At 43.4% G+C, this 17,155-nt stretch overlaps 1 protein-coding gene across 2 annotated transcripts in view; it reads right to left on the bottom strand.

Annotated features, from left to right (window-relative positions):
- Window positions 1–17,155, bottom strand: part of stk3 (serine/threonine kinase 3 (STE20 homolog, yeast)) — a 417,867-nt gene that overhangs the window by 270,227 nt on the left and 130,485 nt on the right. For both annotated transcript variants that reach the window (XM_078541121.1, XM_078541122.1), the window contains one exon: window positions 3,017–3,184. In XM_078541121.1, coding sequence (XP_078397247.1) covers window positions 3,017–3,184 — 168 coding nt within the window. The remainder of the gene's footprint in view (window positions 1–3,016; window positions 3,185–17,155) is intronic.

Genomic DNA, 17,155 nt, shown 5'->3' with positions numbered 1-17,155 from the left:
CAGAGCGGATGATCGCAAACTGCTGTCACGACGTTGTGAAACCGATTTTTGGCCTTCCCACCATATTGTCCGCTCTCACCTGCCACGACGCCCAATGCCAACGGGGACAGAAAATTCCAGTCTCTTATTGTCTCCTCCCTATCCTGTTTACAACCAACTCATGTCAATCCTAATCCTTGCCATGCCTTTGCAACTTGAACTTCCTCTGCGTCTATTCACTTCTGCTGAATTAGTGCAAAGCCTTTTACTTCTATTTCTTTTTTGGAACGGTCCATCTGCTCAGTCACTCCCTCAGCTCAAGCTATGATGCACTTGTTGTAGCAAAACCCTTACTCTCTCCCACAATGGTTTTTCTGCTTGATATGATTTCCATCTTCACGCCCTGGAGTCCAAAGGATTCAGGCTTGAACAACTTGGACATATGACACACAATTAGATTTGGCATTCATTGCCAGATTTGGCTAGACTACAATCATTTAAGGGTCCTGTTTCCTTCTACCAAGGTTGAAATCATTCATTCAGATGTCTTTTCCACATCCCTCCCTTACCCACCAAGCTAATGTCCTCCACCTGCCATGGGCTTGGCGTCACATCATTTTCTAGTTTCTCTCTGACTTCTTATATTCTCTCCAAGCTGATCTTGTTCATGAGACCTACCTCTTTGTCTCTTGACTTAATTCCCACTAAACTGTTGACATCATAACATCAGTTCCTGGCCCTATGTTAGCTGACATTGTAAACAGTTCCTCCTTCTCAGGTACTCTCACCCTCTCTTTAAAATCTGCTGTCATCACTCAGAGTTCAAACAAACCTACACAAGGCCCCACTGTCCTTGTAGTCCACTGCCCTGGCTTCAACTTCCTTTTCATCTCCCAAGTCCTTCAATGGGTTATCACCTGCAGGTCCATGCCCACCCACTAAATTCCCCATTTGAACCTCTGAGTATCTATGCTGCTTCAGCATTTAAATGGCCCTAATCAAAGTCTCAAATGATATTCTTATGTGCCTGCAACCACTGTGCACATTCCTCCTCATTCTTCTTGGCCTCACTGTAACTTTTTGTCAACCACGCCACCCTCCTCTAATCCTTCTCTTCTGTTGCTCAGCTGAGTAGGACTGCCTTCACCTAGTTCCACTGATACCTATCCAGTCACAGCCAGATGATTTCCTATGCTGGCTTCTCTTCCCATCCCTGCGTCATCAACTTTGCATCCCCCAGGGATCTATCTTAGGCCCTCTCCTATTTCTTACCTCTACATCCCCCTCAGCAGCATCATCCTTAACATGACATCAAGTTTCACATTACACTGATGTCATCCAGCTCTGCTTCACCTAAACCTTTTTCAAATCCTCCACTGCCTGCATTGTCAACCTGTTTGTCTGACATCCAACCCTGGATGAGCTGCAATTTCCTAATTAAATACTTGGAAAACTGAAGTCATTGTCTTTGTCTCCACCAAAAATTCCATTGCAGTGCCAATGATTCCATTCCCCTAAATGGCCACAATCTGAGACTGAATGGAGCTTTTTTCATTCTTTCAGGGAAGTGGGCATCGATAGCTAGGCCAGCATTTATTGCCTATCCAAAATTGTGCTTGAGAAGGCTTCCAACCCATACATTTTTATTTTTATGCTCCTATCAAACAGCTTAGGGGTTTTTTTTCTTGTTAAAGGCACTGTATAAATGCAAGTTCTGGTTGGACAATATGCCTGTTTCAGTCACAACTGTAGTGGTGTCTAAAGATTTCTACATGATAAACAAATAGAACAGCATGTCAGAAGATGGGGACTCATAACCTAAAAGAAAATCCAGCTATCTTATTTCAAATGTCCTATGAAAACCTTGGGAAATTGGAAAAAAACTGTGGGCAAGAATATTTCCTTTCCAATTCTGCAGTCAATTAAGAGTCTACTATTTCGAAGAATTATCAATTGTTCTGGGAGGTGTTGTGGCGCAGTGGCAGTGTCCCTACCACTGGGCCATAAGCTCTGGATTCAAGTTCCATTTCAGGACTTGATGATCATGGAAGGTGTGTTCATAATGTAGCCAAACAGGTTAATTAATAGTCTGTAAATCCTTCCAATACGCCTGATAGCAGGTGGTAAAGAGCAGGTGAATTTCCTGGTCAGCCATACTGCAGAAGGCATCAGCAACTTTGCCAAGATTAATCATGGACCAATCCATGCTCTCTTTGGGCATGGTATCTGAGGAGGAGGAGGATCAATTGTTCTAAGAGGATTTCCCAATAAACAGGCCCAGAGTATAAAACTCACCTTAAGTTCAACACAGTTGCAATCAATATGCCACTTAGTTTAGCCAGGACAATTAAATTAGCATAACATAACTATATAATTTTGATTTTTCAAATTGGACTTTAAACTAGCATGGATACACAAAGTTCCAAGCCATGATGATAAATTTGCATCAGGTTTCAAAGCATTAGAAAAAAGACTGACAAGTTTATAATGTATCCAGGAGGCACAATAATTTGCCTAATCACTTGTTAAACCCAGTTTGACACAGCACTAAAGTTATACCCCACAGCATCAATGCAAAGTATGAGATGGCTGCCTCGAGAGGGGTATCTTGTGTTGCGCATTCCAGAGTCAGATGAAGACACAATTGATCTTCAATCTGAAAATGGCAAGTTAAACAAAGTAGCACCATAAAACTTACAGTACAGAAAGAAGCTATTCAGGCTAACAAGTCTATGTTAACATTTATACTCCAAACAAACCTCCTCACACCTGTCTTCATCTAACTGTGTCAGCATATCCTTCTGTTCTTTTCCTTCTCATGTACCAATTGGTAGATTTCATATTTAATGCATAATATGTAAATTTACATCATAAAATGATATATTAACTGTTCGATGATACTATATAATTCTATATCTGGTTTCCATGCCATATTACATTATTAAAACCACTACTTCAGGTGTTATGTTGCAAAACTGATATTGCCCCTAATTACATTTATAATTGCCATAATGACCATTATTAAACTGCCACCTACCCTCATTGGATGAATGTCTGCATAGGGTGGCTTGCCTTCTGCCATTTCAATAGCTGTGATTCCCAAAGACCAGATATCTGCAACACAATTGTAGCCAATTTCTTGGATCACTTCTGGAGCCATCCAAAATGGCGTTCCTATCACAGTGTTGCGTTTTGCCATTGTGTCCTGTAAGTCACATCACATTTTCAGTATTATTATTAATTAACAAAGTACTTAAAATTCTCTTTGCATTTTTACAACATTTTCTGCAAAAGTAAAGTAATTAAAGATAAAAGTATTGTGCTATAGAGGTCACAGCACATGAAATTTGGCTTCCACTTTTAAATGTTCGACAAACTGTCTTATTTTATGATGCTACACAAAAGAACATACGAACATGTGAATTAGGAGCAGGAGTAGGCCACTCGGCCCCTCAAGCCTGCTCCACCATTCAATAAGATCATGGCTGATCTGAATGTAACCTCAACCCCACATCCCTGCCTATCGCCAATAACCTTTCACCTCCCCCTTGTTAATCAAGAACCTATCTAGCTCTGCCTTAAAAATATTCAAAGACTCTGCTTTCTCCACCTTTTGAGGAAGAGTTTCAAAGACTCACAACCCTCAGAGAAAAAATTTCCCCTCATCTCTGTCTTAAACCAGCGACACCTTATTTTTAAACAGTGACTCTTAGTTCTAGATTCTCCCCTCTCCACATCCACCTTGTCAAGATCCCTCAGGATCTTAAAGGTTTCAATGAAGTCGCCTTTCATTCTTCTAAATTCCAGTAGTTACAAGCCCAACCTGTTCAGCCTGTCCTCACAAGACAACCCGCCCATTCTTTACTTCAGTCCAGTAAACCTTCTCTGAACTGCTTCTAACATATTCACATCTTTCTTTAAATAAGGAGACCTTACATAATACTCCAGATGTGGTTTCACCAATGCTGTGTACAACTGAAGCATTACCTCCCTACTTTTGGAATCAATTCCCCTCACAATAAATGATAACATTCTATTAGCTTTCCTAATTACTTGCTGTACCTGCACACGAACCTTTTGTGGTTCATGCACCGGGACACCCAGATCCCTCCGAATCTGAGAACTCTGCAATCTCTCACCATTTAGATAATAAGCTTCTTTTTCATTCTTCTTGCCAAAATGGACAATTTCATATTTGTCCACATAATACTCCATTTCCCAGATCCTTGCCCACTCACTTAACCTATGTCACTTTGTAGCCTCCTTACATCCTCTTCACAATTTACTTTCCTACCTGTCTTCGAGTAGTCGGCAAATTTAACAACCATCCCTTTGGTCCCTTCTTCCAAGTCATTTATATCAATTGTAAAAAGTTGAGGCCCCAGCACTGATCCCTGTGACACACCACTCATCACAACCTGCCAACTAGAAAAAGACCCATTTATACCAACTCTCTGTTTCCTGTTAGCTAGCCAATCTTCTATCCACGCCAGTTTGTTACCCACTACACCATGAGCTTTTATTTTCTGCAATAATCTTTGATGTGGCACTTTATCAAATGCCTTCTGGAAATCTAAGTACAGTACATCCAATGGTTCCCCTTTATACACAGCACATGTGACTCCTTCAAAGAACTCCAATAAATTGATTAAATATGATTTTCCTTTTACAAAACCATGTTGACTCTGCCTGATTGCCTTGAATTTTTCTAAGAGCCCAATGACATCTTTAATAATAGCTTCTAAGAAAATACAAATTAATTCATCTATAGATGAAATTCTACCAGGGTTCCATCAGTCCCTATGCGACTCTGGTGGGATGATATCAAAATTATTGCCAGAGACTGGAATCGAACTTTTCCACTGTTACCAGTACCCCGTTTGAGTAATGGGGAGGAGATTGCTGCAATTACAGCCCCATATGTTTCTGCTTCAGACGGACCATTACACATTATAGCTAATAGAAATCCAATTGTGTGGTAACTACAGGAAAAGCAAGTAAGTTTCTTTTTAAAAGCACCAATAATTCAGAATACCCATTACTTTGTCCATTGAGAACTTCATCTGGTCCTATTTTATAGCAATAATGGTGTTAACACCATGAATAGTGGCGTTAACACAATGGTTGGGGTGCTGATCAAGCATGCTGCTTTATCCTGAATGTTCTTGAGCTTCTCTAGTATTGTTGGAGCCACACACATCCAGGCAAGTGACTTGTGTCTTACAGATGGTGGACAGGATTTGGGAAGACAGGAGGTGAGTAACTTGCCTCAGAATTCCCAGTCTCTGATCTGTTCCTGCAGCCACAGTAATTATATAGCTGGTCCAGTTCAACTTCTGGTCAATGGTAACCCCCAGATGTTGATAGTGGGGGATTTAGTGACCGTAATGCCTTTGAATGTCAAGGGGAGATGGTTAGATCCTCTCTTGTTGGAGTCGCTCCTTGCCTTGTATGAATGTTACTTCCACTTATCAGCCCAAGCTTGAATGCTGTCCAGGCCTTGCCACATGTTGGCAGCAACACCTTCGGTACCTGAGGAGTTGCAAATGGTACTGAACATTGTGAAATCATCAGGAAACATCCCTTCTTCTGACCTTATGATGGAAGAAAGGTCATTGATGAAGCACCTGAAGATGGTTGGGCCTAGGGCACTACCCTGAGGAGCTCCTGCAACAATATCCTAGGACTGAGATGATTGACTTCCAACATCCATAGCCATCTACGTTTGCATGAGGAATTACTCCAACCATTGTAGAGTTATGACCTTGATTCCCACTAAATTCAATTATGCCAGGGCTCCGTGATGCCACACTCAGTCAAATGCTGCCTTGGTGTCAAGGGCAGTCACTCTCGCCTCACATCTGGAGTTTTGCTTTTTCCTCCATGTTTGAACAAAGGTTTTAATGAGGTCAAAAGCCAAGTGGCCCCAGTGGAACCCAAAATGAGCATCAGTGAGCAGGTTACGGCTGCAAGATAGTACTGTGAACATCTTCCATCATTTTGCTGATGATCGAAAGGAGGCTAATAGATCAAGCATTGCCCTTCAAAAGGTCAGACTCATAGAGGTCCACATAGCACATCTTCAGCCCATCGAGTCTGTGCTGGTCAGACAAGTACCTAACTATTCTAATCCCATTTTGCAGCACTAGGCCCATAGCCTTGTATGCCATGGCATCGCAAGTGCATATCCAAATACTTCTTAAATGTTATGAGGGTTTCTGCCTCTGCTACCCTTTCAGGCAGTGAGCTCCAGATTCCCACCACCCTCTGGTGAAAAATTCTTCCTCACATTCCCTCTAAACCGCCTGCCCCTTAACTTAAATCTATGTCCCCTGGTTATTGATCCCTCCACCAAGGGGAAAAGTTCCTTCCTATCTCCTCTGTCTATGCCCCTCATAATTTTATACCCCTCAATCATGTCCCCCCTCAACCTCCTCTGCTCCAAGGAAAATAGTCCCAGTCTATCCAATCTCTCCTCATAACTTAAACTCTCCCGCCCAGGCAACATCCTAGTAAATCTCCTCTGCACTCTCTCTAGTGCAATCACATCCTTCCTGTGATGCGGATTCCAGAACTGCACACAGTACTCTAGCTGTGGCCTAACCAGTGTTTTATACAGTTCCAGCAGCATAACCTCCCTGCTCTTATATTCTATGCCTCGGCTAATAAAGGCAAGTATCCCATATGCCTTCTCAACCACCTTATCTACCTGTCCCACTACTTTAAAGGACTGGTGGACATGCACACCAATGTCCCTCTAATCCTTGGTACTTCCTAGGGTCCTACCTTTCATTGTGTATTCCCGTGCCTTGTTTGTCCTGCCCAAGTGCATCACCTCACAGTTATCCGGATTAAATTCCATTTGTCACTGATCAGCCCATCTGACCAGCCCATCTATATCCTCCTGTAATCTAAGGCTATCCTCCTCACTATTTACCGCCCCACCAATTTTCGTGTCATCCGCGAACTTACTGATCAACCCTCCTACATTCAAGTCTAAATTGTTTATATATACCACAAACAGCAAGGGACCAAACACCGGTCCTTGTGGAATCCCACTGGACACAGGCATCCAATCACAAAAACACCCCTCGACCAACACCCTCTGCTTCCTGCCACTTAGCCAATTCTAGATCCAATTTGCCTTGGATCCCATGGGCTCTTACCTTCGTTATCAGTCTCCCAAGCGGGACCTTATCAAAAGCCTTGCTGAAGTCCAAGTACATTACGTCTAATGCATTGCCCTCATCTACACACCTGGTCACCTCTTCAAAAAATTCAAGCAAATTGGTCAGACATGACCTCCCCATGCTGACTGTCCTTGATTAATCCCTGCCTCTCCAAGTGTAAATTAATTCTGTTCCTCAGAATTACTTCCAATAGTTTCTCCACCACTGAGTTTAGACTGACTGGCCTATAGCTCCCAGTTTATTCCTTCCCACGTTCTTGAATAACGGTACCACATTGGCTGTCCTCCAGTCCTCTGGCACCTCTCCTGTGGCCCGGGAGGTATTGAAAATTATTGCCAGCGCCCCTGTTATCTCCTCCCTTGCCTCACTCAACAGTCTGGGATAGATTTCATCCGAGCCTGGAGATTAATCTACTTTTAAGCCTGCCACACATCTTAGAACCTCCTCCCTTTCTATGCTAATTTTTCCAATTATATCACAGTACTTCTGCCTGATTTCCAGACCCATGTCGTCCCTCTCACTTGTGAACACCGACACAAAGTATTCATTTAGAACCCTACCTACGTCTTCTGGCTCCACACACAAATTTCCACCACTATGGTCCTTAATGGGCCCTACTCTTTCCCAAGTTATCCCTTTACTCTTAATGTACTAGTAAAATAACTTTGGATTTCCCTTTATTTTACCTGCCAATGTTTTTTTATGCCCCCTTTTTGCTCTCCTAATTTCCTTTTTAAGTTTCCCCTCTACACATTCTATACTCCTCTAGGGCTTCCGCTGTTTTGAGCCCTCGGTATCAATCATAAGCCTCCCTTTTTCTCTTTATCCAATCCTGTACATCCCTCGACATCCAAGGTACCCTGGATTTGTTGGCCCCACCCTATGTCTTTACTGGAATATGTTGGCCCTGTACTCTCCCTATTTCCTTCTTGAATGAGTCCCACTGCTCTGACACAGATTTACCTAAAAGTAGCTGCTCCCAGTCCACTCTGGGCAAATCATATCTGATCTTATTAAAATCGGTCTTCCCCCAATTTAGGGCTCTGATTTCTGGCCTATCCTTGTCCTTTTCCATAACAACCTTGAATCTAACAGAGTTATGATCACTTTTTGCAAAACGCTCCCTCTGATACCTATACCACTTGCCCGGCTTCATTCTCTAAAATTAAGTCCAGGACCGCCCCCTCTCTTGTAGGACCTTCTACGTCCTGGCTTAAAAAGCTCTCCTGGATGCATTTTAAGAACTCCACTTCCTCTAAACCTATCACACTATGACTAACCCAGTTAATGTTGGGGAAGTTGAAATCCCCCACTATTACTACCCTATTATTTTTACACTTCTCTGAAATTTGCCTACAGATCTGCTCTTCTATTTCTCTCTGACTGTTTGGGAGCCTATAGTGCACTCCCAGTAATGCGATTGCTCCTTTTTGCTTTTCAGTTCTACCCATATGGCTTCATTTGAGGAGCCTTCTAAGGTGTCATCCCTCCTTACTGCTGTAATTGATTCCTTGATCAATATTGCAATACCCCCTCCTCTTTTACCTCCTTCCCAGACTGACCTGAAGACCCTATATCCTGGAATATTGAGCTGCCAACCCTACTCCTCTCTCAACCATGTCTCTGTGTCAGCAATTACATCATACTTCCATGTGTTAATTTGTGCCCTCAACTCACCTGCCTTATTCGTCAGACTTCTTGCATTAAAATAAATACCATCCAACCTTGTCAAACTCCCCTGTGCCTTAACTGGCCTATAATTTCTATGCCTTCCAGACTCACTTGCTCTTCTCTTCTAATTTTGGCTGTGCATCTCCCCCTGCTGAACCTCCTCTCAGGATCCCATCCCCTTGCCACGTTAGTTTAAACCCCCCCACCCCCCACAACACTAACAAACCTCCCCGCAAGGATGTTGGTCCCATTCCTGTTCAGGTGCAACCCGTCTGCCTTGTACAGGTCCCACCGCCCCCAGAAACGATCCCAATGTCCCAGAAATCTAAAGCCCTCCCTCCTGCGCCATCTCTCCAGCCACGCATTCATCTGGACTAACCTCCTATTTCTATACTCCTTAGCGCATGGCACCGCAGTAATCCAGAGATTACTACCTTTGAGGTCCTGTTTTTTAATCTGCTTCCTAGCCCCTTAAATTCTGCCTGCAGGGCTCATCCCTCTTTCTACCTGTGTCGCTGGTACCAATATGTACCACAATCTCATTTTGTTTGCCCTCCCCCTTTAGAATGCCCTGCAGCTGTGCAAGGTGGTGGTGAGCTGCCTTCTTGAACCGCTGCAGTCCATGTGGTGTAAGTACATCCACAGTACTGTTAGGAAAGGAGCTCCAGGATTTTTACCCAGCGCCAGTGAAAGAACGGCAATATATTTCCAAGTCAGGATGGTGAATGACTTGGAAGGGAGCTTCCAGGTGTTGGTGTTCCCATCTATCTGCTGCCTTGTCCTTCTAGGTGGTAGTGATTGTGGGTTTGGAAAGTGCTGTCAAAGGAGCTTTGGTTAATTCCTGCAGTGCATCTTGTAGATGGTACACACTGCTGCTACTGTGCGTCGGTGGTGGGGGGGAGTTTGTGGATGTCGTGCCAATCAAGCGGGCTGCTTTGTCCTGGACAAAGTGTCAAGTGTCAAGCTTCTTGAGTGTTGTGGGAACTGCTTGAAATTGCAAGAGTAAAAGGAACTTGAAAAAGAGACTTCCAGAAAATAAAATGTCATTATTTCAGCCATTTGATCAGAGCTGAAAAGCTACAGAGATCTCCTCTGGAGGGTGACGTGGAGGGCAGCAGAAAGAGGTGTCACCCTAGGCGCAGCTGGATTACGGATGCAGATGAGCAACAGTGGATGTGTGAGGATGGCACAAGACAGACAAGCGTAACATACTATGACAGCAGATCTCCTGGTAGGAGTAACTACAAGCAGCAGCAGGTACTGCTCCTGGCCTGCCCTCCTGCACTCTTATTTGAACCAGGGTTGATCCCTTGTTTTGATATTAATGGTAGAGTGAGGGATATAAGGGCCATGAGGTTACAGATTGTGGTTGAATACAATTCTGCTGCCATTGATGGTCCACAGCACCTCCTGAATGCCTGGTTTTGAACTGCTCGATCTGTTTGAAATCTATCCCATTTCAGATGGTGGTAGTGCCATACAACACAATGGAGGGTAGGCTCAGCATGAAGATAGGACTTCGTCTTCACAAGGTCTTTGTGGTGGTCACTTCTACCTATACTGCCATGGACAGATCCATCTGCGACAAGTAAATTGCTGGGGGCAAGATCTTGTAGGTTTTTCCCTCTTGCTGGTTCCCTCACCATCTACCATAGGCCCAATCTAGCAGCTATGTCCTTCAGAACTTGGCCAGCTCAGCCAGTAGTGGTGCTACTGTACCACTTTTGATGGACTTTGAAGTCCCCCTTCCAGGATACATTCTGTGCCTTTGCCAACATCAGTGCTTCCTCCAAGTGGTAGTCATTATGGAAGAGTTCAGTAGGAGGTATCCTTGCCCATGTTTGACCTGATACCATGATACTTCATGGGGTCCAGAATCGATGTTGAGGACACCAAGGGAAACTCCCTCCTTACTGGATACCACTGTACCAATGCCTCTGCTGGGTCTGTGCTGCTGGTTGGAATGGTGATGGCAGTGTCTGGGACATGGTCTGTAAGCTATGATTTGTTGAATATGACTATATCAGGCTGTTGTTTGACTAGTTTGTGGGATAGCTGTTCCAATTTTGGCACTAGTCCCCAGACATTAGTTAGGGAGACTTTGCAGGGTTGACAAGGCTGGGTGTGCCATTGTAGTTTTTCGGTGCCCAAGTCAATGCCAAGTAGTCCGTCTGATTTTATTCCTTTTTGGCTTCTCTGCAGCAGTTTGGTATAACTGAGTGGCTTGCTACACCATTTCAGAGGGCAGTTAAGAGTCAACTACATTGATATGTGTCTGAAGTCACTTGTAGGCCAGACCAGACGAGGGTGGCAGATTTCCTTCCCTCAAGGACTTAGTGAAGCAGATGGTTTTTTTAAAATTCATTTACGGGATGTGGGCATCGCTAGCTAGACCAGCATTGATTGCCCATCCCTAATTGCCCTCGAGAAGGTGGTGGTGAGCTGCCTACTTGAACCGCTGCAGTCCATGTGGTGTAGGTACACCCACAGTGCTGTCTAGGAGGGAGTTCCAGGATTTTGATCCAGTGAAGGAACGGCAATATACTTCCAAGTCAGGATGGTGAGTAGCTTGCAGGGAAACTTCCAGGTGGTGATGTTTCCATGTATCTGCTGCCCTTTAATTATTTCTCTTTAATTTTTAATCCTTACCTGTTTCAAAGGTGAGAATATTTTGCAAGATTGTATATTCTGCAAAATATACCAGCGAAGTTAGACATCTTATTTAGAAGTAATGGATCAGGAGAGTTGGGTGTAGCAACACCGATGTGATGGTTTGCTTTAGCTCTGGACTTTGGCAAAACTTGGGTAGGGGTTCTTGAGTTTGCCAGCACTACAGTACCTTCTGTTTATAGAAGTGTTTTTTTTAAATTCTTGTTTAATATCATGCAGAATTAAATAACCCAATTGTACACTAGGGTGATACGCTCAGAGAGTTTGAGTGCCTAACTTTGTTCACATTTTTAATTTCACTTTGATTTCTCTCTGATAATGTGGTAAGAAATTTAGACAGATTCTGTGTATGACTGCTCATTCTACTAGCTTCCCAAAACATCTTTCTAAGTCCCAATTCAATTACTTTGCTCATTACACCTATCACAAAACTCAGAATGTACCTATCAAAAAAAACACAAAATAGGTATAACATAAGACATTGAAAGTATTTTCCATTGGAATGTAACAATCATCACCAAATCCAGCACTTTAGGATAATGGGGCCCATTGTGGAAATGACATGTGTGGGTTCAGAAGGCACACCAGAGATCATTATATTGACTGCACCCTTTCCTTTATGCAATTTTCATTGTCCAATATTTTTTCCCCCGTTTGTTGTAGAATCAAGTAATTATGAGGAAAAGGTGTGTCGCCTGCTGGTAAACATCAACCTACTGTTCTAGAAAAATTATTCAGCATGTCATTTTATAATAGCAATAAACAAATTTAGAAAATTTGTCCATCAAAAGGCGTAATTTTGACTACTCCCATAGGGCACACAACTTACATTTGGATGCCATTCAGCAATCAGGCAACTTCTGCTCCTTTATTACTAGTATGTACACTGCCCCAGTGTAGTCCTGTCATCACTTGCCTGTCCTCCCTGCAATAACCATCTGCTTCCAATTGTATTTCATGGAAGGAATTTGCTTCATCTATTCATCTAGATATGCCCATGTTGGTGCACAAAGACAATTTGGATGCACAGCATCTATAATTTTACAGACTCTGCAAATATTTATATTTGGTATTGTTGAAATATGAATTCATGGTAAAAGAGTATTTTTACTACATTATACACTGTTAGCTACTAAAAGGATTAAAGAATTTTTGAAAGTTATAATTAAAAGCAGGACTCCAACAGGCATTTCTGACCCTCTGAATGCAACTTTGTATTTTTCTGCTTAGAGGGGTACTGTAATTACTGTAATTTTGCAGTTTCTGCCCCACCTCCACCACATTGCTCCCATGCCCCCTTAGAGAACATCCCCTCCACTACTGCCACCTCCTTTTCCCTTCACCTCCACCTCATCTGTTGAGCACTTAACATCTTCTTTGTTCCTCATGCTAGTTGATATTAATTGCTCCCCTATTCACTTTGGCAGTGCTTCTCTCCTGTTTAAAGCCTTCAACCTCTCTTCAGTAGATGGTCAAGGAGACATCTGTCCTGTCCAGCCACAGACAAGTTTCTAATCTCTGATACCCTCCGTGGTGCTTGAACATGTCACCTCCAAGGTTAGTGTTCATTTCTTTGAAAATTTGCTGTTCAAATCCCTCCCAGCTTACTACACCAAGCCAACTCTGGCAAAAGTCACAAATGACATCCTCTGTGTTCCTAATCTCAGTGTTGCAGAATTTAATACCATGCTATCTTGCTTCACTTTTCCTCAGTTTTCAACTCCACAGAACGCAAACTCCCATGGATCCAATGCTGTGTATCTGAACATAACAAAAAAAATCTAGTAACAGCTTCTTTTCCTACCACTGCACCATTACCTCCAGAGAAGGGGACCCCACAAGCATCTCCAAGACGATGACGGAAGCCATGGGCATCTCAACCACATGCAGGTACAACGGAGTAGGCCACCTCCACCTCATCTTCAGTCATATGGGGAGCACAGAGTAGGAGTGGGGGTGATTGCAAGGTGAAACACCTTTAGCTTCACTTCATGGGTCACCTGGGTTACAATCGCTGTGTTTCACCTATTTATGTAGTTATAAAAATATTGTTTGATGATATCGCTCAAACTTGTGTGTGTTCATAGATTGTGGTCGTGACTGGGAAGACGGCTAAGGGGGAGGGAGGAGTATGGACAGGGCCATGGATGCCAAGTCTGAGGTGGGGCAATAGTGGCGGTGCAAACTCTATGCTCCATGTCCATGGATGGCACAGGGATCATCCAGATGTGTGCGCTTGCTGGAAAACCTGCTCCTGTGATTCAAGTACAGAATAGGGGTGATGTGACATAGGGCTGGAAACCACTCAGCTGAAGCACTGACAAATTACTTTGGCCCTTTCAGTCATGACAGCTGGCTGATCGCCATAAGGCCTGGAACAATGTCAGTGGTCTCCCTCCAATGCATCAGCCTGTCCTCCTCTTCTTTCTTCCCATCATCTTCAAATGGCTCTGGTTGTAGCGCCTCTCCACTCGTGTGTGGGTACCAGGCAGGTGTAGAAGCCAGCACCTCATGGAATAATCCTTATCCCCCAGCAGCTATCCAGAGTGTCTGGATGTTGGCCTGAAGAGGTAAGCCACCCAGGACACTTGCAGGGCAAAAGAATCATGACAGTGCCCAGGAGTCAAGTGTAGACTGGCAAGATCCTCTGCTTGTGGGTACAGGCCAGCTGCACATTCAATGAGTGGAATCCTTTTCTGTTGAGGAATCTAGCTGGCAGGTCCATTGGTCCCCTGATGGCTATGTGGATACAATTGATGGCCTCCTGGACCTGTGAGAATCCATTAATGGCGGCAAAGGCCAATGGCCTCTATGCCTGCGCTGGCGCCTCAGTGTCAAAATGAATTTATTACCATCCCCACAGAAATAGGGCATCTGTGACCTCCTTGATGAGCTGCTGACTGCGAAATTACTCCCAGTTCACGACTGAGCCCTGGAATGCCCTGGGAGCATAAAAATTCAAGGCGACAATGACCTTGATGGTTGCAAGTAGGAGACTGTCATAGGGGCCATGATGCATCAGGTCCCTGTGCACCATACTGCAAATCTCCAAGACTATCTGCCTGGATAGGCACAGTCTCCTACAGCACTGGCACTCTTATGCAGGAAGCTGAATCTTGGACGGTACACCCGATATCATGGGTAGTGAGTGCATCTTTCTTCTTGCAGCCATTCTCTATGCTTTTCTTGCCACTTCCTGACCAGAAGGATGCCTCCGCTGAGGCTCCTCTTCGTTGCTCTCCCCACTGTCAGAATAGCCTGTTCCTATCTTCGGTCTCTGAGCTGGCAGTGGTTTGTGCGGCAGGGTTTCCTCAGCCAGCATTTGCTACCCAGGTGAAGCCTCTCAGGACCTCTCACTGGTTAGAAATACATGCCTCTCAGCAGCAGTAATGGCAACTCTGTGCCACTGTTTATACATATATTTATGCGCTAATAAAGGTAAACTGGTTTCAGTTGCATTTTTGGTTGTTTATGAGCCTTGAGTGCCTAGAAGTCTGGGTGGACCTGTGTCTGAAAGTCTTTTGGGTTTGTTTATGTATAGATTTTTAATAAGGTTTTACAACCCCTGAAGTTAAAGACATGGGTTAAAAAGGGGTTAGAAGTTTAGTGATTTTGGGGGGGAAAAGTGGAAAAATATTGGGCTATTGCCTAGCGACAAGTAACACAGAGACACAGAGAAAGACAGGGAATAGTTCAGTGTGTGTCAGAGGGAAGACAGGGGTTTTTCAGCTCTGAGAAGAGCAAAGTACAAGGCTAGCAGGATAGTAGTTAACTGAATAGTCAGTTATCGGACTCAGTCACATGATCAGTTTAGCAGTGTTACTACTGAAGCAATGAGTTTAAGTGTAATATGTTTTACTGATGTTATTTGCCAGGAAATATATTTACTAGGACACCAGGGATAACTCCCAAGCTCTTCTTCAAAATAGTATTATGTGATCTTTTATGGCCACCAGGAAGACCTGTGAAAAGAGCAGAGTAGAGAAACTGTGGGTTCAGTTTCCAATTGTCAGCTTATGGAGGCTTAGGGCTGAATTTTCAATGTCCGTTGGGGGTGTGAACAGATGCAGGTGCAATTTGAAAATCATGTTATCGGAAAGTGGCACTGGATCCCACCACCTCCAGAATGCAATGCAATTTTCAATGTTCTTAACAATGGAGGCAGTGGTCAGATAAAATCATGCTCAGCTGCTCAACCAGCAGCACAGAGTTGCCATTCCTGGTGCTGAGATGTTTATTTTTGAGTGTCTCAGGGAGAGATAGGAGTTGGGTGAGAAACATCAACTGAATGCTCAAGAATTCACTGAAAGAAAACCATTGGCACGTGCGCTAGTCCCTCGCAAGGAGCCTTTGTATCAAGCTAGTGGTAGCTTCACTGGTTTGTGTGTCTATAAAGATATTGCTTGGCGAAGGAATATTAGGAAATTGAATAGTCGTCTTCTGTTTGTATTGAGATCTTTCCAACCTTTTTGTCTGTTGCAATTTAGTTCATTTTTCTTGCTTTAATAAATATTTTATTCTGTGTGTTAGAAATTCATCAGCAGACTCCTATGAATTTGTTCAGTAACTTTCCTCCATGATTTCTGAGAGTTAGGATCTATCAAGCCAGGTTTCACTCTGGGATCTGACTTGTCCAGTACGAGCATCAGCTGGGATTGTAACACCATCAGTGATGACTTCCCGCAGTGTGGACGTCACATTCACCCTGACATGTCCCAGACACTGCATGTTCGCCATGCCTGATGATTGAAAATCCAAAACTGGTCCAGTGAAGGCGTTTTAATTGGCTCCACAAGTAGCTTAACAGGCAGTTAATTGATGGCATGGTGGGTTCCAGACTTCCCTCTCCGATTCCTGTCCTCCCACTGAAAATTGCATCGCCTTCTAGAGGTGGTGGGATTCAGTGCTGTCCTCCGAGGACACTATTTTCAAATTGCGCCCACACCTGTTCACACTCCCAATGGAAACTGAAAATCCAGCCCTCCATAAACTGACAATTAGAAACTGAATCCATAGTTTCTCCACTCTGCTCTTTTCACAGGTGGACATAGAAGGTCACATGACACTATTTTGAAGAAGAGCATGGGAGTTATCCCTGGTGACCTAGCAAATATCTATCCCAGAAAATAACATCAGTAAAACAGACCATCCTGTAAAACAGACCATCTTGTTTTTAATATGTTGATGCTTGAAAAAGCTTGCTGCATACAAATTGGCTGCCATATTTCCGACATTACAATAGCAACTACCCTGCATTGGCTGTAAAGCACTTTAGGGCATCCTAAGATCTCAAAAGGTGCTATAGAAATACAAGTCCCATCTTTCTTTCAGGTCAGTTGGCATTTGTAAGAAAAGACAAGATTATAGTAGTCCAGGTGTGTGCTCTTCATCAGGTCGACAGTACTAATAAAGGGGACGTGCTTGAAATGTCATTACTGCATCTGTAAAGGGAAAAGTCAAGTTTCTCAACTTTCTGAATATTACCAGCATTTTCTATTTTTATACAGATTTTCCTTTTTTACTTTATATTAAATTGACAATAGTTCAGAAAAGAGTAAAAAGTTAACTGGCCTTTCAGCTCTTAGACTATAGTTGAATCTAGCCACAACTATAGGAGATGAAAGTCTGCTGTCTGTGAATACTCA

Source organism: Cetorhinus maximus, chromosome 4 (genome assembly GCF_964194155.1).
Source record: "Cetorhinus maximus chromosome 4, sCetMax3.hap1.1, whole genome shotgun sequence".
NCBI classification, from domain to species: domain Eukaryota; kingdom Metazoa; phylum Chordata; class Chondrichthyes; order Lamniformes; family Cetorhinidae; genus Cetorhinus; species Cetorhinus maximus.
The sequence above is the reverse complement of the archived record's forward strand: the minus strand, read 5'-3'. Positions and strand labels throughout refer to the sequence as shown.